Raw genomic sequence first — 27,495 nt, 5'->3', positions numbered from 1 at the left:
GTTGCAGAGCTAGAGCATTTACCAAACTTGTCCCTTATTTCTGCGTACTTCTTAGTATCTTCATTTATCTTGGGACAAGTTGTACAGACTTTAATACTCAACTTTCCCAGCTCAACAGGGATGATCCTACAAGATCTAACTAGGGGAAAAATTCTCCTACAAGACTCATCCATAATTCCTCCCTCCATGTTAGAGATGCAAAGCACCGTGTCTCAGACTGATGGAAAGGGCCCTAATCGAAATAGAGTTACCTTCCCAGACTTCGGCAGCTGCTCCGGTTCTTGTCAAGTTCTAATCATGGCCACAGGCTGCATGCAAGTATCTAGAAGAGTATGCAACCCAGATGAAGTGAGCTGGGGGCCACTGCTGACTATGTTAATAATGTGCACAGGATGTCCACTTCAGATAATAGAGAGTAAACTCCATCTACAAACAGACACGTCAAACTGGAAATATACTACCTTTAAAATTTTCCTATAAATAAGCTCCACAATTAAAACAGTTGCACACTAACCTACTAATCACTGAGCTACACACCTGAAAAAGGTTCCATCAGTAAATGTTGTGACAGATATGTCTACCAAAAAAAAAAAAAAAAGCAGCTGCCAATACTGCCTCATGGGATCCGTTTTCTTGGTTTAGGGTCATGGTTTTGTGGGACATTCCAATCAATTGGCCTAGTATTGATTTTAGTGCTTCTGTTCTACCTCCCGGAAACCCTGGTGGCATAGTGGTTAAGTGCTACGGCTGCTAACCAAAGGGCTGACAGTTTGAATCCACCAGGTGCTCCTTGGAAACTCTATGGGGCAGTTCTACTCTGTCCTATAGGGTCGCTATGAGTCGGAATCGACTCGACGGCACTGGGTTTGGTTTTTTGTTTGTTTTGGTTCCACCTCCTAGTTCACTGTATATAGTACCTGGGGTCTTAAAAAATTGCTAGTGGCCATCCAAAGTACAATCATTGGTCTCTACTCTCCTGAAGCAGCAGAGGAAGAAGGGTTAGGAACTGGGGATGGAACTGGAATGCATGTCTAATTGCCTCCTTCAACAACTGCCTCATCTGCCATGACACCAGAAGAACTGGGTGCTACCTGGTTACCATTACTGTATGTTTAGATCAAAGATACTATAAAGAATTCTGATCAAAGGAGAAAAATACATGGAACAGAACTTAAAGTTCTCATGGAATCCAGACTTTCTGGAGCCACTAAAGATGAATGAATCCCCTCTTAAACTGCTGCCCCGAGGAAATCTTTAAACCTGAAGCCAAAACTGTATACCCTGAAGTCATCTTAAAACCAAATAATAGTCTAGCTTAATTAGAAAAGAATGTCTGCCTTGAGCACTGTGTTCTTTTAAAGAATTATCTATATGTAGTCAAACTGACAACAGCAACTTGAAAGGATAGATGAGAAGCTTATGGAAAAGTGAGTCTGTGTTAACAATAGTGAAATAATTTGGAAAAGGATATCCAGGAACATGGCACAACTTGAAGAATGTAACCAATGTCACTGAATTGAACATGTAGAAATTGCTGAATTGGTGTATGTTTTGTTGTTCATATCTCTAACGAAAAGTAAAATTCCATAATTACCCAGATTTTGGTCACAAACTGTTTCTCACATTTCTATGGCATCTCTTTCCACTATCCAGACAGTGCATACTTTTCAACAAATTATTTTAAAATTAGCTTACATTAAAAAGAACACAGACTAGCAAAATATATTTTGAAGCCAAACTAATTATAAAAATAAAAATATTTTGAAAATCACCTGTGTCATCATACTAATCTACTGGTATTATAGTTAATGCTACATAAATTTGCAAGAACATCTAAAACCAAACCCAGTGCTGTCGAGTCGATTCCGACTCATAGCGACCCTACAGGACAGAGTAGAACCGCCCCACAGAGTTTCCAAGGAGCACCTGGTGGATTCAAACTGCCGACCCTTTGTTTAGCAGCTGTAACACTTAACCACTATGCCACCAGGGTTTCTGCAAGAACATCTAGCTGTAATAATTTCCTAATGTACATTATAAATTAACACTATCCTTTCTGGGGTACTCTCAAGACCTCTACCAACTGATAGATGATGATCTCTATTCCAGAGCTATTTTGATCAGTTGCAGCTGGCAAGCAGCAATGTTTCATGAAGCCCATTGCTAAAGAAACTGTTTCACTAACTCTAATGCCAGCCCTAATTCCTAACCAGGAACTTGTTCATCAGCCTAGTAACAGCTGCCGAAGCAGCACACTGCGAAAGGTCTTTCTGCTTAAGTGCCCTGATTAAATGGGTTTTATCATTTTTCAATGTGTATTCTATGAACCGCTGCAGTCTCACGAAGTAACGATACCCGATCAATGCTGGGCTATGTAAAGGTTACTGCAAGACTTTCCACAGCTTTCAACATGTTAATGTACATCCTGAATCTCCCTGAGGAGTGTCTGGTCACGGGAAACAGTCTATCACAAAGCATCTTAGTAGACTGCTATTCATATAATTTCAAAAAAACTTCCTTTATCATGAAGTTCTATTGTCCAAACATATCCTAAAATGACCCTTTACCTGAGAAAATGTATCTCATTCTAATTAGCAGGGTCACTGATTCTTAAAAGTTGGAAGAAAATGGGACATGGGGAGGAGGGGAGAACTACCCTATTTGGACTGTTCCCTAACTCACCATAAAAAAATGGAGTAAGTTTTGAGACGATTTATAGATTTTCCCCCCTGGGATTTATGCTAACCAGAAATCTACTTCTCAATTTCTATTCACTAAAGCAAATTCTGTCCTCCGGATCAATGTAAAATAAACAAAAAAAAATCAAACAAATCCCTGACGAATATGAAAGTCATTCAAATACAAGACTACAACTCTCAAAATGCCATTATATACTTACATGACGCTTTAATTTTACAGTTATTTTCACATACTTTCTCTCGTTTATGCTTTTTACGTAAATATAATCATTTTCCAAATAAGAGAACTGGTATTAGGCAACTGATCGATAGCTAGGATCCATTCTGAAAAGGCTGCTCCGAATATCCTTCAGATTATTTTCTGCCTCAAAATGTTTAACTTCAGTTGTGCACCCTTAAGTCTTGTTACACATCCTGTGTATTAATCACTCCCCTAAGTCTCCTCACACAGTCATTTCTTCTGCAAATAGTTATTACACCCATTTCACAAGGAAAAGGTTAGACTCATCAGCTGATAAATGGCAGAACCAGGATTCAAATCCAAGATTTTTTGCTCTATTTTAAGAGATCTCTCCCCAAAATATTGTTACTTGAAACCCAGAGATTACCACAGGATTCCACACTTGCCTCTAACCTCTTAATTACCAAGTACTGCCATTGCTACTGCAGTCTTGTTCCTCACAGAAGCTCTTCCCTGAAGTGTCACACTGAATCATGACTACCACTCACCGTGCCCCTCTGAGCTCAAGGAGCCTCTGCAGATTTAGCTCACCCAGTCTGCTCGCTTACGCATCCTATTCTCGAGACTGATCTGGGCAATCAGATCCCCTGGGCTGGACTCTTGGCTCTACTCCTTCTTAGCTCCATGACCTTGGACAGGTAACTGGACTGCTAACCCTAACTCCTTACACATGATATGGAAATAATAATATCTGGATGTTGAGGAGTAAATGAGATGGTTCATGAATTTAGAACAGTTGCCAGGCACTTATAGGAATGTTAAATATTTGCTATTATTTTGTTCTGAAATGTTTTTCACTCACTTGAGAGGAAGTAAATGTATAACGAATGATATGATATGGATTCCTGGATTCAGGGTATTTATTCATCCCTAAAAATGAATCTATACCAGTAAAGGTAGATCAAATAAAATTTAATCTAGGGGCTTTGCACCTCTAAACGCTCGAGTATATTACAAGAGTAAAACAGAGAACTTATCACAAGGGTAAAAAATTAAGTGGCAAGAGTGGAAGAAAGGACAAGGCTCAATGTCACACATACCCATCTCCAAATCCTAACTCTGCCACTTACGACATATGTTACTCAGGCAACTTATTTCACCCCCTTGAAATAAATCTCCTTAGTAACTATCGTAATGCATCATTATTTTCAAAATTAAATGCAACTGCTCGTGTGAGACACCTGACACATGCTAGATGTTAGACAAACCTGGTTCCCGTTCCTTGTTTCAACAGCCCAGGCTATAATTAGAGCTTAGAACTAGAAGAGTGGCAGTGGAAACGGAAAAGTAACATTAGTGACAAAAGAACACACACAGATTTTGTGAAATTGAGGGAAATCAACAGGAAACTACTTGTGACACACGCGGTCAGTTTGTGACCGGGCGCAGAGCTCATTTACTAGCACATCTGGACTGGAGTCACTACGGCACAGCGGCTGCATCAGAACTCTCGGGGCTTCCTTGTTGACAGCTCCCCTTACAACCAAGGAAGCCCCACTCATGAGCCACTGGTGCAGCTGAGCTTTCTTTTAAAACCCACGTTAAGAGGCCCTAAAAGAAAAGAAAGCTGGTCTCTGAGAAGAGTCAAACACAGGACACTCAAGTATAATCTGTCACCTGGCCTGGGGCTCTCCCAGAAACAAGGGTTAAAAGCGAAGCGCTCTTCAAGTGTGGTAGACTGGAAGGCAGAAAGAGGAGGGTGAGCCCAATGGAACTCCCTGTAAAGCTGACCTGGTCCACAGGATATGGAGACCCCACGGCTATTACAATGGAGGCACATGCACTGGCAGGAAATCTCAAATCTACTTCATGAAACAGCAGGGAGAAGACGAGTTATAAAAGCTCACATTGACAACAGATTTAGGATAGATGTACTACAAATTTAAAATACCAATTAAAACCAATTTCTATATCCTAAGAGTAAAAAAGCGGAAATCCTGGTGGTGTACTGGTTAAGTGCTATGGCTGCTAACCAAAAGGTCGGCAGTTCGAATCCACCAGGCACTCCTTGGAAAACTCTACGGCGCAGTTCTACTATGTCCTATAGGGTCGCATGAGTCAGAAACGACTCGACGGCAGTGGGTTTGGTTTTTTGTTTTTGTTTTTTTTTTTTAAGAGTAAAAGGTGTCACCCTCACAATAACCCTATGGTACAGGTCAAACTTAAGATTTTTATTTAGGGTCTATTAATAGTCTCGAAGTTTAGCTAATATTGAATCAACATAAAATAACTACAGACTGTAAGTTGGGGTTTTTTTGTTTTTTTTTTTTTTGTTTTGTTTTGTAAGGGGTTATACCACACAGCGCTAACAAAACCAGAAGCTAGTATTATCCTAGGACGTTGGAAACCTCCTTTCTGTAAGACTTACCAAAATGTGGATGTGAAAGCTGAATCCTTGATGAGGATTCAAAAGGAGAAAAGACGGTCAAAAACAAGCTTTCCAATTAAATGCTACAAAAACTCAGTGCTTTTAAAAATTGTGGATAAGTGCTGTATTTTTGTCTGTGTCCATTTGAGATGAAAGGAAGGGAAGGAAGGAAGAAGGGAGGGAGATGCTTTAGCATTACAGAGATCAATTCTGATGAGATGGGCCTCTGGCTTCCTGAAGAAGTCTTTTAGAAAACGGGGAGGGAGAAAAATGCCTCAAGATCACCAAGGCTGGCTCATAAGGGAAGGCACTTAACACTCTGTTTCTCCCACTGAGCTCTTGTTTCTTCATTAACTGTTTAAATCATCTGTTCTTCCTACTTCACTGTAAGCTTCCACAGAGCAACGTTCTTTCCCATTCACCCAGGACCCAGAGCACAGTATGCGGAACGTAGGAGATATTCATCTTTAGACTAAGTTCTTTAAAGGCTATAAAATACTACACATGAAAAGGATTAATTTATATCTGGGTACAGGTATTCCACTAACTTTGCTCAGTGCTTACATAAATCCAGAACTTAAATATCTATCAGTATATTATACCAAAAAAAACTCATCTCTCACGGTGGTCAAGAGCAACTCTGTTTCATAGCTAGAATAATTGTGTATCTGATACTGACTATCCAAGTTTACTGTCCCATCCTGGTATCAGCAAAAAATTGAAAGTAGATGCTGCAAGGAAACCCTGGTGGCATAGTAGGTAAGTGCTATGGCTGCTAACCAAAGGTCAGCAGTTCGAATCCATCAAGTGCCCCTTGGAAATTCTATGGGACAGTTCTACTCTGTCCTATAGGGTTGCTGTGAGTCGGAATCAACTTGATGGCAATGGGTTTTTTTTTTTTTTTTTAAGATGCTACAAGAATAAAGAATGGTACGGATACTGAAATATAATGGTTTAGTAATAACAGTCAGCATCCCATATCTATCTCCCTAAAACTAGAGGTGATAACAATTATTATGTACTTTTACATACGGATACAAGTAAACTTAAGAGCCTTAGACAGAAAAAAAATCTACTTTCAAAGCATAATCACTATTTTTTTTTTTACAAACCAAGAATAATATACTAAAGAAAAAAAAAGATCTGTTTGCAAACTTACTTGCTAATTTGGCCTGTAATCCAGAAGGCCCAGGTTTTGATGTCTCTGACTTAGAAGACCCTGGAAGAGACAGTTTTGTTTTAGGAAGGCTAACTTTAGGGCTGAAACGAGCAGCCCAATCAAATTTTGAAGAGCCACCAGTTTTACTCTGTTCCTTTTCCCTGCTACTTCTTCTGGGACTGGGACTGGATGCTGAACGGGAACGCCTGGCTTTGTTCTGGTCTTTTCCTTGTTTCACCCTGGCACCTGGTGGTACAGTCGAGGAGGCTGAGGCTACAGCAGAAGACGATGAGGAAGTAGAGGCAGCAGAAGAAGAATCAGTGATGGTGCTGCACCCAGCTTTGGCTGAGGCGGCTGATTTTGAAGCCAGCTTGGTAGGTTTTGCAGATCTCTCTTCGGCACCAGTTGATTCAGACACAGAACCACTCTTTATACAAGAACTCTCTGTCCTCTTTCTTTTTTGACTCCGTGAACTACCAGTGGCCCCACTCTTCCGGGGATGAGCCTTGCTTGTGGATGGCGACTGTGCAGATTTCAGTTGTTGCTCCTGGTCTAAATGTCTCTTCTTTGACTTACTATGTGGCTTATTCGTTTCTGAGGGAGATTCAGTATGCTGAAGTGCTTTGGGTTTTTTGGCAGAACTAGGAGAATTGGTCCTGTTGTAGTCTGGACTAGCACTGCGTTTCACTCCTCGAGAACTGTCCTTCTTAGGCACCTGCCCCGTTTTCTGCCTTTCTGAAGTACTGGCTCTGTCTGGGTCCTCTGGCTGTGGAACTATGACAGCAGGTGATGAGCTGCAGCTTCTAAGAGGTTAGATAAAAGAAGAGTTAATATCAGCCTGTCATCATGAAACTCATCATGTAATATGATTTATTAACTTCTTAAGTCTCAGGAAATAAATGCTTTTTAAAGGAGAAAAAAAAGGGCAAGATTTTTTCTGAAAAGCCCAGTACTAAACAGACACAGGTTTTCAAATGGTTCAAAATTGCAGAAAAAATAGCAGGTGTGACTTTGGGTGGTAAAATATTTGACTAGAAAATAAAGGTATACTTTAGCCCAAAGACAGCTGACACGAACACTTCCACAATCACAAAGCAAGAGGTAAGACTGGAAGAAAAAGAACACTTAGTGGTTCAGAACCAGCTGAAACTGCAAAATTGATGCCTTAAAGCATATTAACATACACACTTTCAAAATGGAACTTTTACATTGTAGCACCACCAAATCTTCAGTTACATTTCCTTCCCCAAAGACCCCTGCCAATTAGATCTTCATATATGGTTGACCTGGACTATGTCTCTGACAATAAAAACTAAGGAAAACGGTAAAATGGCATTTTAGACGCCTCTAATGGTTTGCTAAGCAAAATGGGAACCTCGCAGCTCTGTAGGCAAAGAAAAAATTCACATCTAAGGCCTACTGCACCGCCATCACTGCAGAGGTGATGAACTATTAATTCTAAAAGTTACTCTCAGAGGATAATAAAAACACGTATCCTAACATTTTGGGATAATCCGATCAGTTTTAATATTATGCAATGATTCAAATGCAAGTAATTCTGCCTTGAAAATGTATAAGCAATGTGAAGATTTACCTTTTAGAAAGGTGTCCCCTTGACAGTTCAGAAGTAGTATTAGACTGCACTCTGGGTGCCTTAGAATTAGATTTTCTACTCTCAGGAGGGCTATATCCCTTATGCTTTGCCTGCCCTAAATGTGACCTGTCAGCAGAAAATCAAAACAGAAATCTATCAGGAAAATGAGATGCAAATACAACACTGAATGTGAAATAGTTTTACATCACAAAGAAGAAAGAAATGAAGCCTCGTGATTCTTCATCAATGACCCTACCTTTTCCCAAATATTTCTAAGTAAAATATTTTATCAAGTAATCTGGCAAAAAAAAAAGAAAAAAGCCTCTTACCACCAATCCCCCTCAATACCCAAGAGTTAAGCTTATTATTACCAGTTGCCACAATTGCATAGCAGTACTACGGTTGCTAAAACAATAACGAATTTTTCAGCAATTTTACTTCAGGCATTCAAACATGCTAAATTGTTACAAAAAGCAAACCCAGACTTTAGAATTAAATACCAACTTTAATAAACAATATAACTATCATAGCTTTAAAAATTTATTTAAAAGGCAATTTATGATCCCCCAGTGATCTGATTTCCACCTTGTACATCTTCAGGTTAGCACAGTAAATGGAGAGGCAGATAAACCAATCCTCAAAGTGATTTTGCACAGAAAATCATTACAAGTACTAAACAGTAAACAGACCTACATGAAATCAATAGTGACAGTTGCTAAGAATTTAAAGTACCAATCAATAACAAGTACAGCAAAAACCAAGTTCTAGAAAAAGAAATACTTAAAAAAAGAATTCACCACAAAATATTCTGAACACATCCAGAAAATTCCATTATTGAGATGGCAGAGTCATATTTATAATAAGTCAAATCCTTACGCCAGCATTGTTCTAACAGCAAGCTTGAGAAACACAAGGAAGCTGTGTATCCAGTTGTTAGCTTTTCTGAAACCCTGTAACGGTTACGTGAGATTTATAAATGCGATAAAAAGGAAGCATGCATAGTTATACATTCAGAAAAACTGCTGTTATAGAGGTGATATTAATTTAATAAGTGCAACTTTTGTAATTCATAACCAACATACATCCTCCAAGTAGATAACCTAAAAAAGAGTATTCTAATGAGAACTCAGAATAACCATGATGCCAATTTCATTAATGCCAAAGCTGTTAACTGCACTTAACAACCTTTTGTAAGGCTTTGATTACAAACACCATCTCAAAAGAACTGGAAATACATCATGGAAAACCTCACAAAAATAACGCTAACTGAATCTGATGGATGTCATCAAGTTCTTAAGATATGATACAGGTTCAACTATCTCAACAGAAAGATGACCTAGGTTTCTCTCTTCAGGATTTTTTACTTCTTCCATTTCTCCTGAATTCAATAATGGATTCTTGGAAAAAAAGATATAAAAATAAGCTTTTTCAAAAAAAATACTTCCTGGATCCCTAATATCATTTTTAAGGTTCTAATTTCTGACAGAAATATTAAAAATTAGTACGTTCTAAAGGCTTATGTTCTAAAGAGATTTATCAGACTAGATCAGCTGCTACTAAAAAACTTTAGGTTACTCTTTCATGTATCTTAGTCTTCACTTTAGTAATAAAAACGTTTAAGGATATACGTTTTCTCTGAGTGCAGCCGAGCTGAGCCTTGTACGACTTTTATACACTGTGGCTTGATTTTGTTTTTCCTAAATATCCTTCCATTGCATACTGGGATTTTGCTTTAACCCAGGAATTCCTTACTAATTAAATGTCTAGGCGATTGCTTTTGTTGTTGTTATATTTTCTAGTGACAGAACAGGTCGGAGAGTTCTACGCACTTTTCAGAAATACAGATGGGTTAAATTTTTCAAATCTTTCTGTAATAACGAAAGGAAAAAAAGTTTTTTTTAGTGTACAGAATTTTCAGTGTATAGAATTTAATATCTCTGGATCAATATCTGGAAACCCTGGTGGCATAGTAGTTAAGTGTTACGGCTGCTAAGCAAAAGGTCGGCAGTCCGAATCTGCCACGTGCTCTTTGGAAACTCCATGGGGCAGTTCTACACCATCGCTATGAGTCGGAATGGACTCGACGGCACTGGGTTTGGTTTGGATCAATATTTAAAAATTATGTCATTCAGATCTACATTCTTGTTTTCTTAAAGTTTGCTATAGGTTTTTTAATCGAATCATATTTTCTATTTCATTCGAAAATTAAAAATTATTCATTGCTGGAAAACGCATGTCATTTTTAAAATTCGTATTAGAAGAAACTTTATCCATTCAAAGCTTAAAAACTTTATGAAAACCAGTCTTTAAAACACTTTAATATTCAACTATTAATCCTAAAAAAACATACGCTTTACTATAACCCGAGTAAGTGTCCAAAAAAAAATTTCATTCTGTTTGTGATACGAAATTGACCAATATTGACCTAACACTGGACTCATTATAGAGGTAGCAGTCCTCTTCTTTAGTCCAAACAAAACTGTTTACTGGTCTTAAGACACATCCAACGGTATACACAGCTAAATCTGCTCCTGCATTTCTCATGTCCTTACCATCATGCTCAATGAACTAAAGAATTTAAGAAGTAAACTGTAAGAGAGTTAACAGCACACAATCATCTTAGAAAACTGAGGGTCGCAAAACTGGCTTAAATCCAATAATGTCCAAACCGATCTGATTCCTCCTTTCCTAAAATTATTTTAAGCGTCATATCCTCACTGAGGGCAAGTTAAAAAAGAATACTTAAAAATACTGTAGAATACTGATGATTACAGTCTGAGTGTCTACTTGTTTAGAGCAAGGGTTTGTCAAACATCTTCTGTAAAAGCCAAACAATAAACATTTTCAGCTTTCTGGCAATACTGTGTCACAACTACTCACCTCTGCAGCTGTAGTACAACAGCAGCCAGAGACATCACGTGAGCAAATGGACATGGGTGTGCTCCAATCAAATCACACTAAGAAAACAGGCGGGGCTGGATTTGGACCATCAGCCATAGTCCGTCCTCCAATCCCTGGTTTAGCATGAGAGGAACAAGGCAACCAGATGGTACCGTGAAGTGACAGTAAGGGGCCTCCCAAAGCAGAGCTCTAGTTCATTATGTCCATTTATAAATCTGCAATGTTCAGAACACTGCAAAGTAAATCACCATAAAACAATGATGCCCAGTCTAGAACAGCCGAATAGAACATCACAGTATTCACAGCTGAACGAGCCTGGGATGCCTCTTTTTAGCTCATTTGACTAGTGCCCTCACTTAACAGACCTTGATGCTCAATACTAACTTTTATTATAAAGCATAATCTCTTCGAGACTTAGTAAAATTTATGTCAGTATAAATCAATGTTTCAGAATAACAAAGTAAAATTCCTAACAAAGTATTTTAAGTAGTACTAGAGCATGAGCCCATTTAGTAAATTAAAGGCCAACGATTTGTGCGTGCATGTTTGAGGGCGAGTGTTAGGAGCTTCTACATCGTATGGGTGTTCCTGCAAAACCTCGCAATTCTGCGAAATCACCCACTAAGAACAGGGCTAATGGTGAAGTATGACCGGGCACAGAGCACTCAAACCCGTTACTTTGTAATGAACATCCTAACAGAAACATCACCAATTTTAATAAAACACTAAATTGGTACTGACGTTTGCACTATTAGTAAGTTAGTCCACCCTTTAGAGTCTTATTTTTGTACTTCTTTCGTTGAAGTTTAAATTTTTAAAGACATTTTCTTCTGAGGTTAGCTCAAACGAAATTAAAAATACAATTCCAGAGTAGGCTTTTCTATCATTTTCTTTCTTCAGAAACACAGGAGTAAATGTTTTTGCAGCTTCCTGAAAGCATTTAGCAAAGTGTAAAGTTGGTGGTTCTGGAAGCCACAAACTAGCTATTTCTTGCACTAAATGATTTCTATAAACTTCAGGTTTTCCTAAGGTCTTCATTCATTACCAAATTTTCCTCTTTAAAGGAAAGGTTCGCCCCCATTTCACTTCATATATTAACATTGTGGAGAAAAATGTCTATGAACAAACGCTATTATTTCCCTATTTACCAAATGCATATGGGTTAATTCACATTAAAGAAACCCACACTGTGGCACAACAGACTATAATCAACTCTGGGTTATCTGTTGTCAAGATTGTTAACTTGAACACAAGCCTCAAACTCCTCTTTGTTGACTTTTAGGCACACTATATGAACTGTACCCTTCTAGATATTTTAATTTACCTTAATAGAAACCCTGGTGGCGTAGTGGTTAAGAGCTACAGCTGCTAACCAAGAGCTGGGCAGTTCGAATCCACCAGGCAGGTGCTCCTTGGAAACCCTGTAGGGCAATTCTGCTCTGTCCTATACAGTCGCTGTGAGCCAGAATCGAATCAAGGCAACACATTTGGTTTTGGGTTTGGCTATTTAGTAAAACCCTTGGTAGCCTAAAGGATTAAAAATCATCTCCAGTCCAAATAATAAAAAACTGCATGGGAAGCAGCTAGTTACAAGTAGCTAATTAATTTCTATGCCAGACACAGAAATCCATCACCCAAATGTGTGAACATATTACCAAATGTAAATGGAATTAGGGTTCAAATACATCTCCAAATTTATTCACGTGTATATATACACAGACACATATATTTTATATAGGAGCCCTGGCGACACAGAGGTTAAGGTTTCGACTGTTAGCCAAAAGGTCAGCAGTTCGAATCCACCAGCCCCTCCTTGGAAACCCTATGGGGCAGTTCTACCCCGCCCTCTAGGGTGGCTATGAGTCGGAACTGACTCAATGGCAGTGGGTTTTTATATTTTATATATAAGTATTATAACTTTGGCTTCCAAAAATTAAATGTTTTGTTTTTAACACTGTAAGGTGCATGCTTTAAATAAGAGTGATTTTCAAAAAGATGGAAAGTCAATTTCAAACCATTTTAAACAAACAAAACTCACCAATGCTCCATATAAAATATACTGTTTTTCTATTTCAATCTCAGAACTGAAGCTAGTCCGGTCAATAGTCCTATGTTTAGTTACAGCTAAATATTAGCCTAAATCGTTCTCTAACTCAGAATAAAGAATTAAGTATCTTATAAAGCAGTGCTTCTTAACAGCAATGGTGCTGCCCCTAGGGAGCACCCTGTATGTTGCGTGAACACGGGTGCTACTGGCATTTATCAGGTGTGGACTACAGACGGAAGATGTCATACAATATAAAGGACAGTGAGACACAATAAACAACTGTCCCATATCCATACTTTTCAAATAGCCTTAGTAATACATGAAAACCTTTTGAAAAAACTTAAAACCTGGCAATGACACAGGCGCAAAAAAAAAAACAACAAAGTTTGGTTTTAACGTAGCTGGTTTTTCAGGAATGCAACTACCATGTTAGTCAACAAAAGATTACATTTGCTTTTTGCAGCTTTATGAACAATTGTGTATCATTCTGAAAAGTAAGTCTGTTGTTGTAGCAGTCACACTGTCACATTCACCGAATCCATACATAGATGCAAGCATCTGAACACTTCCTTACGTCATCCTGTGTCACTATATCCAAGCATTTACCTACTGAAATTATTTTATTTGTATATTTGTATCTTTATAAAATGGTAGCACATTATATCAATGTTTCTAAACTGTGTGTAGGCAGGCATTTTATATATTTCTTAATTCACTTGGAGATACTGAAGGGCATAATAACAAAGATTTTTACATTATAAGATATACATGATAGAGAGGAAGAACAGGAACTCGAAGAATTGGAGATATGTTGGGTGTGCCAATTATTAAATATATGCAAGTCACTACAGACCTTATAAATATGGCTAACAGAGTTCAGTCCCTGTCCTCAAAGAGGTCAGAATCTCATAAAACAAAGTGATCTACCAAGTGCTCTAATGACCACAGAAAGGAGCCCTGATGCTGCAGTGCTGAAGAGCTCATCTGCCAACCAAAAGGCTGGCAAGTTCCAATCTACCAGCCGCTCCTTGGAAACCCTATAGAGGCAGCTCTACTCTGTCCTGTAGGGCCGCTGTGAGTCAGAAACGACTCGAAGGCCAACGGGTTTGGTTTTTTTTTAATAGTGGTGGTGCTACTTACTGGGAAGCTAGTAACGACAGTGTTACTTAGTCATGTTTTCTTGATACTCTGCTGAAAGCAGGGAAGTGAGACAGTGACAGGGTTAGAAGCAGTTAGACAAAATCAACAAACTGATAAGCTCAATGATCTGGGCACAGGGAGCATGGGCAAGCAAATTACAAGGCTTATGTTATGACAGAAAGAAAGCAAAAAGTTCTATTCATCTTGAACAAAAGAGAACGAAGGAAACCAAAGACTCAAAGGAGAATCTAGTCAAGACTAACAGCACACATGAACCACAGCCTCTTCTAGCCTGAGACCAGAAGAGCTAGGTGGATATTACCACTATCAATCGTTCTGACCAGAGACACAACAGAAGATCCCAGACAGAAAGGGAGAAAAATGTAGAACAAAACTCAAATTCCTCAAAAAGGCCAGATTTACCGGATCGATAGAGATGAGAAAAACCCACAAGACTATCACCCTAAGATATATGATACACGTTGAACTTGGAACTCAAGCCACTCCTGATGGTTACCTTTCATTCAGACAATAGATTGGCTTATAAAATAAACATTATCGCCCATGAATACCGTGCTCCCTTCAATAATCAACTGCGACCAAACAGTCAACATTTACCCTAAAATAAAGATGGGAAGTAAGGACGGGCAGGGAAGCTAGATTAACGGAAACAGAAAAAGAATGAAAAAATGAGAATGTTGACATATTGTGAAAAACGGAGCCAACGTCATGGAACAAGCTGTAAAAAAAAAAAAAAATGTTAAATGGGAACCTAATTTGCTATGTAAACTGTCACCTAAAACATAATATTAAAATAAAATAAAAAAAAGGTAGAGGAATGAACAAAATCAAAAATCATGGGAAAAGTGGGCCCCAAAAGGGAAGCCTTACATCCCAATTTATATTCACACCCACACTTCACAAATAAAGTAGGGGTGGGGTGAGGAGCAAAGATACCAAGATAATAAAAAATAGAGGCGCAGTACGGAGTATCTTGTGAATTGCAGCAGCTTTTGTATTAAGTTCTTAAAAACTTATTAAGATGACCACCAGATAAATATTTTTTAAAGTGCCAGTTTATGTTATAAGGCTTATATTATGCTCCTTTAAATATATCATCCAGCTGAACCCAGCTTTAAATTCACATTTTCAAGATGTAGGGAGTGAGTCTTGCCCAAAGCACACAGCCCCCAGACAGGAGAGAGGCAAGACTGAGAGACCGAGCCCAGGCATTCTGACTCGCAAGTCAACAACTCCACAGCTACATTTAAGGGCTTGCTGGGCAAAGGAAAAGGCCTGAGTCTTCCATTGTTAAGGTTTTCCTTTCCATGCTGGTATTTCTGTCCCTAATTATGTACAGGTCAAAATCAATTCCTTAGGAGATGGTATATGAGAAACACGGAAAAAACCACCACTTCTTCTTTTAAACTTCTAACTTTTATTTTCTGTATCACAAAGAAAACGGCCTTCCAAATGTGAGTAAGGCTAAAGCTGACTGTTCATGCCTAACAGTTTTGTAAGCAGAGTCTATACATATTTATTTTTTACTCACACTAACACCCACCCAGGGAGGCAGTCTGAGACTGAGAGAGCACTCTGAGTGACAGAGCATGAGATTCCCTCAGTACTAAGGGACAGAGAGATCGGGGCAAATCCTCAGTGAAGAATAACGTTTCCTAGGCTTTCAATAGGTTTATGATGTGACTTTCGGACACAGTTTCATACTTGATTAAAGCAAGAAACATACACTGCAAATAAAAGCACGAAGCACGCAAATGGCACATTACTTTGTAGATACACAAAGTCAACTTAAGGTGGGTACTGTTAAGAATCAAATATTTCTAACTTCCAGCTAGAGAGAAGTTGCCTCTCTCTTCCCCATTCGGCCAAGGCAGCCATGCCACTGATTAACCCAACATTGTAGATCTCACCTCCCAGCCCCCACGCTTGATGCAACAGGCCAGTCTTGTCAGCATTACCAAAGCCCTGTAATGGAATATGTAATGGAGGTGTGTACACATGGGCTCTGTAGCTAAAACTCAAGGCTGGGTATTATAGCATGGAGATTTACCATTACCGAAAGGAGCAGGTTACAAACTACCCAGTCAATTCTAGTATAAATTGTTTTTAAAGTGGTTTGAATTTTAGTCGTAAGAGTCTATGAAGTCATTTTCACATCACACCCTTAACATTCTCCTCTCCAACAAGGTGAAACTTAAATCTGACTGAGCAAAGGACAGGATAAAAAAGAGAGAATAGGAAAATATAAAAGGCAGGCACTCATTCTGGTTAATTAAGCAGGAAAATGAAGAGAACACAACACACATGTGGCTATGTCACACTAGTAGGACTTTGGAGAAACAAATCATCTGTTTTACATATACTAAGAAGAATATTTAATCAGCTGGTAATAGGGAACCCAGGGTGAGATGGGAGAGTGTTGACACGTGGAGTTGGTAACCAACGTCAAAGAACAATGTGTGTACGAACTGTTTGATGACAAGCTACTTTATTCTGTAAACCCTCATCTAAAGTACAATAAAAAAAGAATATTTAACCAGCCTGCGATGGCTAAAGAGTGCTGTCCACAAATACTCTACTCCTCCTCTTACCAGGCACATGGTAGGATGGTACTTTTCCAAGGCTTTGGAAGTTAGGTGCAGCCATGTGACTTGCTTTGGTCAAGGTAATGTGAGGAGGAATAAATCGATTCTAGGGGGAGGCCTCGGGGGCCAGAGGGCAATTCCCTGTATTCTCTTGCCCCACAAGGCAACTGGCCACATGCCAGGGTACCAGAATGTACAGACTTGAAGCACAGCCCACAGCTGCCCCAGGAGGGACAAATGTTTCAGAAGACAGATTGCTATAAGCTACTAACATTTAGGAGCTGCCTGTTACTGCAGCATCACCTAAAAAAAAAAACTCATTGCCGTGGAGTCGATGTCAACCGATAGCAAACCTACAGGACAGAGCAGACCTGCTCCATAGGATTTCCAAGGCTGTAGATCTTCACAGGAGCAGATTGCTATATCTTCCTCCTGCAAAGTGGCTGCGAGGTTCGAACCACTGACCTTTAGGTTAATAACCGAGTGTTTTAACCACTGTGCCACCAGGGTTCCTGCAGTATAACTTAGCCCTCTTTATCTAAACCATGCCCTATTTCAACCCTTCCTTCCATCAATCATCTTTTCATCATTACTTCAGTAAAAAAAAGTCACATATCTGTGCCTAGAAACATTAAGCAAGCAAATCTCTTTATTCCTAACCCAAACTAGTATTTGTTGAACACCTATTACTTGCTGAGCAATGTAACACATGATACATATTCAAAATAAATCCAAACTCTTAAGGTGACTAATGAGTCCACATGGCATGTAAACACATAGCTAACAAGTACCATCTGCTTTGCAACTGCTGCTTCATGGCCACAATCAACGAGGCCATTGCCAGAAAGCTTTCTCACCTGACTCTAATAACAGCCTACATGCCCATTTTCCCTACTGGATTGGAAACGCTTTTTTAACAAAGGCCTAAAAAAAGGCACAGGGAAGACATGAGTACAGTGTATGAAGACTAGGCAGAGCTGCCTGAACAGTCACGTTAGGGAGCAGCAGGGACACAATGAGGCTAGGTGTACAGAGCAGATGCAGCCTGACAGATACTGAGCCTGTCTGCAGTTCCTGGGGCCTCCGACAAAGTACCACAATAAATGTCCTAAAAACGTTTCAAGGCATTATAGGATTTCAGAGACTGGAAAAGAGTGCAGGCTACAAAGTGAAAAGTTTTAACTGGATCTCGAAAAACTTAAAAGATTTCAAGAAGAAAAGGTCTGAAGATACAGGCCTTTTAAAACGTAAGCATTTTAAAAGGAAAACAGCATAATCAAGGATACTAAAGGAAACTGCAAGATATTTTAAGTAAGTGATGATTACTTCAATTTGATCAGAGTGGGGTAAAAAACGATCAAGTTTTAGTTTGGTTTCTGACCCCAAAAGATCTGAACTAAATCTAGTACTTCACATGTTTCTGCGGTGTCGCGCCTTCTTTGGAAATCGAGTTAAGGGAAGGGAAATTAAAATGATGGGTACATTCACAGCTTGTTCGGAGTCAGTCCTGGATGTGGCTTCATTATTTCACTGGAAAACATCTTAATTCAAATATAAGTACAGCTTTTTTCCGATTTTATAATATTAGGAAAATAATAGAAAAGTGGGAGTATCGGAAAAAAATCAACAATCCTAGCATAACGAACTTCCAATTACAAGTAAGTGTTAATGACTTGTCCTGTAAGGGTCAACTTCCTAGAAGAGAAAATAATATTTAAAAATATACTCCTTGACCCAAAAACTCCACTTCTGGTAACCTAGCTTAGAGAACTCATATTTGCAATCATATAACATCACTCACTATAGGAAAAACTTGAAACCAAATGTCATCAAAAGGGGACAGTTTATACCCATACCCCCATAAAATGGAAAATTAAGCAGACGTTAAGGGGAATGAGGTAGTTTTATGTATGTACTGACATGTAAAAATGCCTATGAGAGTGAAACCAGCAAGCCACAGTAAAGCATATGAAATACCTTATTCTTAAAAAGAAAGCAACCAAAAAGAAATAAAAAAAGCCATCACAAATGTTTTCTTATTCAATCTTCTTGTCTTATACAAGTGAGTTAAATTCTGCATGTTCTTGAATTATCCCCTTCATCTTACAAGGCTTCCAGAGTTCAAGTCTGCATTTCTCACTGGGTAATATGTCAGCTGGAGTCCTGGTGGCACGGTGGTTTTGAACTCGACTGCTACCCAAAAGGCTGGCAGTCTGAATCCACCAGCTGCTCCCTGGAAAGCCTACTGGGCAGTTCTACTCTGTCCTGTGGAAACCCTGGTGGCGTAGAGGTTGAGTGCTTCGGCTGCTAACCAAAGGGTCGGCAGTTCAAATCCGCCAGGTGCTCCTTGTGAAATTCTATGGGGCAGTTCTACCCTGTCCTATAGGGTTGCTATGAGTCAGAATCGACTCGACGGCACTGGGTTTGGTTTGTGGTTTTTACTCTGTCCTAGGGTCGCTATGAGTCAGAATCTACTCAACAGCATCAGGCTTGGTGTTTTGTTTTGAATATGTCAATTATCTTCAAATGCATAATTCCTATCTTGCCACTATTTAAAAGCTTCTTTAATACTATCTGTTACTGATTATACTGTGTCTCCAAAAAATGTGTGTTCTAATTCCTAACTTCTGTGCCTGTGGTTATAATCACATTTGGGAATGGCTTGTTTTTGTTATGTTAAGGAGGCAGGATTAGTGTAGGGTTTGTCTTGAGTCAATCTCTTTTGAGATTTTTATATTTTTATTAAGCAAGCAAGCAAGCTAGCAGAGACTGAGGAAGAGAGATGCCAAGCCACAAGATCACCACCCAGGAGCAGAGGCTCAAGGAGACAAGGACCTTCTCTCTCTCCAGAGCTGACAGAAAGAGAAACCTTTCGCCTAGAGCCAGCACCCTGAGTTCAAACTTCTAGCCTCCTAAACTGTGCGAAAATACATTTCTGTTTGTTAAAGCCACCCGTTTATGATGTTTATGTTATAGGAGCACTAGATAGCTAAGACACTACCTTACCCTTCAGGAAACAGGACTATAGTTTGTACACAATAAACGATTAACTATGAGCTGAGCACATCAGTAAAAGGTCAGTTCCGTGCAAATGAAGTGAACATATGCAAACTTATTAGTACATTTACAAGAAGCATTCTCAGCCAAATCTTACCCCTTAAAACTACTTTATCAACTTCAACCTCATTACTAAAAATACACCAATAAAACAGGAAAGCATTTTTTTCTTATCAAATTAGTAGAAAAAATGTCAAACAGATACCCCAAAGAGAGCAATGAGAAAAAGAACTCTTTTTTCTGATGTTGAGAATGTGAAGTCGGAGAAAAATAATTTACATGAAACAAGTGGGTAACGCTAAAGACAACCCTTGACCATGGAATTTCACTTCTAGAAATCTACCCTGAACAGGTACCTGAAATGTAAACATTTAAGTACAAGCAAAAAGTTTTTCCAATGCAGCTCTCCAAAAACTAAAAAATAACCATGGAAAATATTGCATATTCATTCAGTGAATTCTGTGGCCATTAGTATATAATTACCCCCCAAAATCATAATGAGCTGGGAAGATACTGTTGGGTAAAAAAAAAAGGATTTTACAGTATAATCAGTTACATTCTAAATTGCATTTCAAAGACGGTAAACAACGAAATGTTATACAAGATCTACCTCTGAAAGATATTTTATTTTCTTCATATATTTTTCTGACTTTTCTGTACCACATCCCTTTGAACTAATTTTTCAGGGAATATTCAAGTCTACTTCTTTCTACATACTTAATGTTGGTTAAATTTCAGCTCTGAAAATGTTAAAAGCTGTAACCTGCAGTGCTCACAATTGAGTTTTTATTCAATAACCAATAATTATTAAAAGTTTGTACACAAATTTTTTTAACACGGGCAGGAGTGGGTGGATTGGACTCATGCATTTCCTCGCACCAGTAAAAAATTTGATAGACTACAGTCAAATGTACAGCAAAACTGAGGCAAAAAAAAAAAAAAAAAGAATTACTTGGGAGATGGAGAAAGCAAAGGAAGAAAATAAACAAAGACTTGATAACCTGGTTTTAAAAATTCCTATAAATTAAAACAAATCACAACAAATGATAAAGCTAGGAATAAAGTATCTGTCCATGCTGATGCACTGATACCTCTGACCTAAAGGGTCTAACTAAAGAACACACAGCCCCAACATTAACACTAAGGACATCAACAGACAACTCATAAAACAACTAAAAATGTTATATATACTTTATCATAATAAACACCTATTAAATAATCAAAGTGGCTAACATGTGGGAAGGTCTTCAACTCTACAGAAGCCAAAGAAATGCTTACTTTAACCAAAGGAATCCTTTTTTCTGAAAACTTTTACTTAAAAGATGGTACGCTGTATTGAGCAGGATTTGCAGAAATGGGTGCTCTCACAGAGCACTGGTAGGAGTACACATCGACCCAATCTTTGAGATGGACAATTTGACGATCTGTTAAAAACCTTTAAAATACTCCATACCCTTAGATCCTACATACCCACTTCCAGGACAAAAGCAGAATCATACTTAAATGTGATAGGCACGGCAATAATTTTTACAGCGAAAAAAAATTGAGAAAAAACCTAGAGGCCTACATGTTTAAATCATGGCCTTTGATATCAAAGAAAATCATGCAATCATTTAAAATTTTCTCATGGAAGAATGTTTCAGAAGTGCAGAAAACGCTCACACTCTGTGGTAACTGCTGGCTACTATATTATCTGTTATTTTTATGTTGCAAGTATACAGAAAAGACTAGATGATACAAAGTAGAAATATCAACCATGGTTATCTCTGGGTGACAGGCTTAAAATTATCTTATTTTCCTTTAATTTTCCTGAAGCTTTCCAATTTTCTGTTCTGAACATGCACTGTTCTTGTAACAAAAGCAATGTTAAAGCAATCTTAAGCAAAATTACTAATCACGTCTGAGTACAATCCCACCACTGCCATTGGTGAAAAACAGGAAAAAGCCAACGGTGTAATGAAAATGCCACCGCATGGTCGAGAGGTAGCCTACAAATACCTGTGCTAGAAGTAGAAATGGCTAGGAAGTATCCCTGAGAGCAAGCCAACAGAGAAGCAGTGGAAGGGAGTGATTTCCTAAAGAAGAGAACAGAAAGAGGAAGAGATCAGCTATAGTCCAAAAAATTACAGAAGGAAGGGAAAGAGAAAAATAACAGAAGAGGAGCAAGATGCCTAGTTTATTTATGGACAGAGCGGAAGGACAGGTGGAAAAGAGGAGAGGGGGTAATCAGTGGAGACTGCTACATATATCCAAAAGGTTACATTTTCTTTTATCTTAAGGATGAACACTAACAACTCTTCTAGACAAGGTAAGTGACCTTGATTTGGGAGAAGGGTAGGGATAGTCACCTAAAGGAGGATATTTAAAGACAGTTTAAATCAAGTTTGGAAGAAAACCAAGTAGATCCAAAAGAAATGAATCCAGGAAACTCTAGGAAGAAAAACCTGCTACTTAAATTCTAAATTCAATTCTAAGCTTCAATTTTAAGTATTATAAGTATTTCATGCCCTCCTCAAAGTCCTCCATCATAGGCATCATATGGATCAAGTGGTTTGTGCATTAAAGGCAGTTTGGTGTAATGAAAAGAACCACTGGCTTTAGTCAGGAGGTCTAGAATCAAGTCCTGACTCAGTGGCATAAAGTTGATATACGTCTCAACATTTATGAAGTAGGGATCACATACCTACCATGACAGTTCATGTGAGTTGCAATTGTAAAGAGTATTTATAATTTTGCAAACTTAAAACGTTCCACTAATGCTGTTACCCACTGTTATTTATCATTATTGGCATCACTGTATCACTGTGAATGCCTTATCAGGTCACGCTGACTGTATTTAGAAAACAAAAGCCATAATAACAGCATTTCACTCGGGAAAGCTGAGCAACAGGAGTCAGATGAAGAGAATTTAAAAAAAAGTTGTAATCACTCTCTCCCAATTAACACCAATCCTCTTCCAGAAAAATCACTGGAAAAGTTTTGTAGAGACTGGATAATTGCTGGTATGGCACGCTCTACAGTGGTTTGAAAAGACAGTCTGGGGTTTGATAAGAAGGCCTTCAAAGTCCCTTCCAGTCCTGAGAGTCTATCTTGAGCAAAAGAATCAAGCTATCTTTCTAAGAAAAAAACCACAGAAACCCAGTGCCACTGAGTCGACTCCAACTCATAGCGACCCTATAGGACAGAGTAGAACTGCCCCACAGAGTTTCCAAGGAGCGCCTGGCGGATTCGAACTGCCGACCCTTTGGTTAGCAGCTGTAGCACTTAATCACTACGCCACCAGGGTTAGAATAAAAAACAGTATGAAACTCAAGACCAGCAAAAATCCTTTCATTTGCATTCTGAGACAAACTAAGAATTTTTGGCTTAAGTTCTAAATTTCTATGTGCTGATCATAACTGTACTTACCCACATAAATATAAATAGGAAAAAATCTATATATTTAAAGTTATCACTAAACTCTGTGATAGCTATATAACAGATGATGAAGACTTTAACATCATGTTTTTAAGTGATTTTTAATGACATGGAAAATGACACATATGATGCCAGGTTTTTTTAAAAAGTGAACAGACTGAAATGGGTTGTATTATCAAAACATGAGGGAAAGTTAGGTAAAAGCTATGAGTATACTTTGCCTTTATGTTCTCTGGTGTGTTTTCTGCCACTCCAAACACATTTAAAATTTTTAATCTTTTTTTTCACAACTGAGCAGAGTTGACTGGCTTACAGTGCATGAACTTTCCATCCACCAATCTTACCAACTTCCAGCTTTACCACCCATTAAGTTATTCCAACCAATGCATTTTAAACACTAGTATTCATCATTTCCATTTGTTTCCATTCATTTTTAAACAATGTATCATGTGATAAAATATTTAAATAATTGTACATAACACTGATACAGAGAAAAGATACTGGTGCTGATGAGACATCATAATTATTTAGAAGCAACGTGCCTTGCAAGAGCCAAAAGTGTTGGTCGGTTCACGTGCAAGGGTCCAAATTTAATTTGAAGATTAACATAAAATTGCAGTTGTTCAAAAGGTACGGGCCACTTATATGCACATATACAAATACATATGCAGTTGGAAAAAGACTAGGAAGAAATATGCTGACATTAATAGGGATGTGGAATTGGGACTTTTTCTTTATATTTTCCTGTATTTTTAAAATTCTTTCATAAAATGAGTATGTACCACTTTTATAACGGAGGGATTTTTTTTTTTTTTTAATCAGCAGCATGAACAAAGTTAAGTGTGGCTGTTCCAGAGAACAATCTGAATGTAAAAAGGCAAATAATAATCCCAGAACAGGGCTGTACGGAGCACACCACTAAGAGCTCAGCTTAAAATACTATAACATCGGAAGTGACACTGCGTGGACTCGGAAACCGAGGTTTTCTGGAAGACTTAACAAAGGATACAGAGCTATGCAATGGCAGATGCAGAACCTGCCTATAAAGCTGTCCCAGTCCAAAGTTTTTGTGCTTAACCACAAAAACAGCCTGGCCTCAACATAACCTAACTCTTTCAATGTATTTTTTATATTTGATATTTTCAAAATGTTTATAATTTACAAGGCAATACATTCACGTAGAGTACATAGTTATGCCTCATATCACTGCACCAGGTAATCATATTTGAATTACCACAAATCAAGCATGATCAACGTTAGTCCCTGGACTGGAGAACCATACCTTGCAAGTAGAAGTTAGAGAATGTTACACATAGATTGACAGTCCCTGGCTACCTCCCATCAGACCCTGGACTTTTTACATTTAAGAGGAGAAGGCATCTGATTCTTTACACTAGATCACGGACAACTATCCAAATTAAAACACTAGCTGAACACCAGCTCACTGAAAAAGTGATGGGATAACTTATGTGCTAAGGAAGTCAGACTGCTTCACCATACTGTCAGCATCTGTATGTTGCCACAAAATATGATGAGAAAAAACTCAAAAGGTGGGTGTCAAAAATCAAGTTCTTAAGACAAAGGAAGGTTCCATTCGCTGAAATAAAATTAAGACAAAACACGCCTAAGGAAAGGCACAAATGTACTGCAGCAATGTTTAGGGAGGCGAAGAAGAGGAAGGTCAAACAAAACAGGACACACCATAGGCAAACAACCTTGAAATTACGTTTTGATAGTGTCAATGGTTGAGGACTGGCTGATTATTTTTTGAGCCTGGCATTTTTGGGGAATGATTTTAGGGAGTCCTCTGAGTTCCAGTTCTGCATTGGCTCAAAAATTGGGGGGGGGGGGGGGGGGCGGAATTAACCCTCTCCAGTGAACCATTCAAGTTTTGGTCCTCCTAACGAGGTTTTAAAAAATATTTTCTTTTAGTCCCAATTCCTTTCCAAATCACTGTTAAATGCATACCTTCCTCCTATCGAGTCGTCTTGTGGTTGGGCCCCGGCAGTGTTCCTCTGTGAACGTCGCAGTGACCCCCCTGGATTGTTATTAGGCCGGTTGGACATTGGCACCTCTCTCTTGAAGGGACATACCCTTTCTAGACACTACCATTCACTGAAAGAAAAACAAACAATAAAACTTATTAGATGTACACAGTATGGCACAGAAAAGAAAACGGACATCAAAGACGATGGGGAAGTTGTATGCAAACAATTTGATTGACCTTAGCCAATGCGGTGCTTTCTTAATACACTGTGAAGACTACTTGATTAATGTGTTAAAATATTAGGAATATGCCAAATTCAAGGCATATGATCCACAACTCAGAACATAAAATTAACTTACATTTTCCACAGAGTAACCAGGAAATTCTCAACTCAAAAAAAAATACAGCACAGGGAAAAATATGTCTTTGTTTCCACACGTCTAGTATTATACAGAAAAGGCCACTGCACCTGAAGTCAAAAAACCTTGGCTTAAGTCCTGTGATAGGAACAGTATTAAAGAAGTTTGCCTTTGTACAAATCACCGCCCCAAAGCCATAGAATATAAAATTCATGTCATGCCTATTTCACAGTACTGCTGTGAATAACAAATGAAACAATACAAAGAAAACTGTAGTATCTTAATGGACAGATGAGGAAAAAGCAGCAAGTACGCAACTAAGCAAGGATCCCAGATATACTCGATTTCAACACCTGCTCTGCTGGCCACGTGACCCTGGATAAGAAACAATCTGTAGATTTCATTTACCTCTTTTGTAAAACCAATAAAACCTACCTGAGTTGTAAGCAACAAGAAAATGTGATAGTACCTTGATCAATGTGAACTCTATATTTCTATATGTTTCATTATTGTACAGATAACATGCTGATACTCAAAACAAAGTACAGTAGTTTAACTGATAAAATAAGCCAATATTACAATCAGAGTAATACGTACAGCTAGTACAAATCAAATCTTTCACAAGTTTTTTTACACCTCCGAACTCCATGGAGAGTTCTTTACTTCTATTTACTACGGAGGAAAAAGAAGGAATGATCATATGATATTACGGAAACTGGTGCCCAAGAGAATGGAATTTGACATTACTGAATTTTGTTTTAAGGGATTCCTGAATTACATGTTGATCCAATTCTGCAGACAAGGATTATTTCTTTCTGTCACAATTGCTCATATCGTCAATAAACTAAATACACAATGGTCAGAAAATTCAAATTACTCATGTAATTACCGTCAATTTTAGAAAAATGGGGGGATACTACGTAACCATTAAAAGACAAATCCACAGGTATTTGATATGGAAAGATCACCCCAAGATACGTTAGGGGAAAACAGTACAAAACTGATTCATGTATGCATATAAAAAAGACTTCTAGTTATGTATATTGTTAACACATTGAAACCCAATGGAAGAATTACTAAAACAGACTACGCTAACACTGACAGTCTTTGAGAAAGAAGACTTGAATTTGGAAATAAAGGAGTGATTTTTGTTGTCGCTGAAATTATTTTTGATTATTTACTTTTTAGTCAACAATTAGCAGGCTACTCTAGCACAGCAACTCTTAAGTATAGATCTCTGGCTCTGCCACGTTGGAAATCACAGACTCCAACATCAGCATGTTGTACTTCTCCGTGCTTCAGTCTATTCAAATGGGGTTAACAGAACTTGCCTCAGAGTTGTTTCGAAGATTAAATAAGAAAATCCACTTAAAGCACTTACAACGGTGCCAATCATATAACAAGGGCTCGGTGCATATTAACTGTTATTATTCTTCAATAAACATTGAGAAGAAGAAAAAGAATAATTGTGGTAAAAGAACATGTAACATGTTGGGGGAAAGTTCACCATAAAAACCACTGTCCATATACTGGTCTTAATTTCTAGCAATACAGTTTCAAAAGTGAATTTCTGGTTTAAAGAAAACACATACAATCGTGTTTTTAGTTAAAGGAGTATCACATCACTTAGGAAGCTATGTCAAATATAAATGCCTGGTCCCTTCCTGCACAGGCTGTAATTCTGAGGCGCAGAAATGGGAGTCACGTTTGAAAAGCACTCCCTGGGTTGTACTGCTCAACAGAACAATTACACTACATTAAAGAATTAAATAGTAGGCCAGTCTATTTTAGAATTCATCCACAAAGCTTTACTACTTCAAACACCACCTCAAAGCCATTTCTCTCAGAGCTTGAACAGTGTGGATACAAGAGAAAGGTATGCTACTGCTGCTCTCACTTTGAAAACCAAAGGATACTATT

At 38.3% G+C, this 27,495-nt stretch overlaps 1 protein-coding gene across 23 annotated transcripts in view; it reads right to left on the bottom strand.

The window, feature by feature from the left end:
* TRIP12 (thyroid hormone receptor interactor 12) overlaps positions 1–27,495 on the bottom strand; it is a 138,424-nt gene that overhangs the window by 74,768 nt on the left and 36,161 nt on the right. For 9 of the 23 annotated variants that reach the window (XM_064286586.1, XM_064286587.1, XM_064286583.1 and 6 more), the window contains exons 2-5: positions 25,198–25,344; positions 8,859–9,011; positions 8,062–8,187; positions 6,468–7,270 (exon numbers count right to left, since the gene is read on the bottom strand). In XM_064286586.1, coding sequence (XP_064142656.1) covers positions 6,468–7,270; positions 8,062–8,187; positions 8,859–9,011; positions 25,198–25,295 — 1,180 coding nt within the window. In that variant the 5' untranslated portion in view covers positions 25,296–25,344. The remainder of the gene's footprint in view (positions 1–6,467; positions 7,271–8,061; positions 8,188–8,858; positions 9,012–25,197; positions 25,345–27,495) is intronic. The other 14 variants (XM_064286593.1, XM_064286595.1, XM_064286597.1 and 11 more) reach the window with 4 other exon arrangements.

This window comes from Loxodonta africana, chromosome 6, assembly GCF_030014295.1.
Source record: "Loxodonta africana isolate mLoxAfr1 chromosome 6, mLoxAfr1.hap2, whole genome shotgun sequence".
Taxonomy (NCBI): domain Eukaryota; kingdom Metazoa; phylum Chordata; class Mammalia; order Proboscidea; family Elephantidae; genus Loxodonta; species Loxodonta africana.
This window is presented reverse-complemented; position numbering and strand designations above follow the sequence as displayed.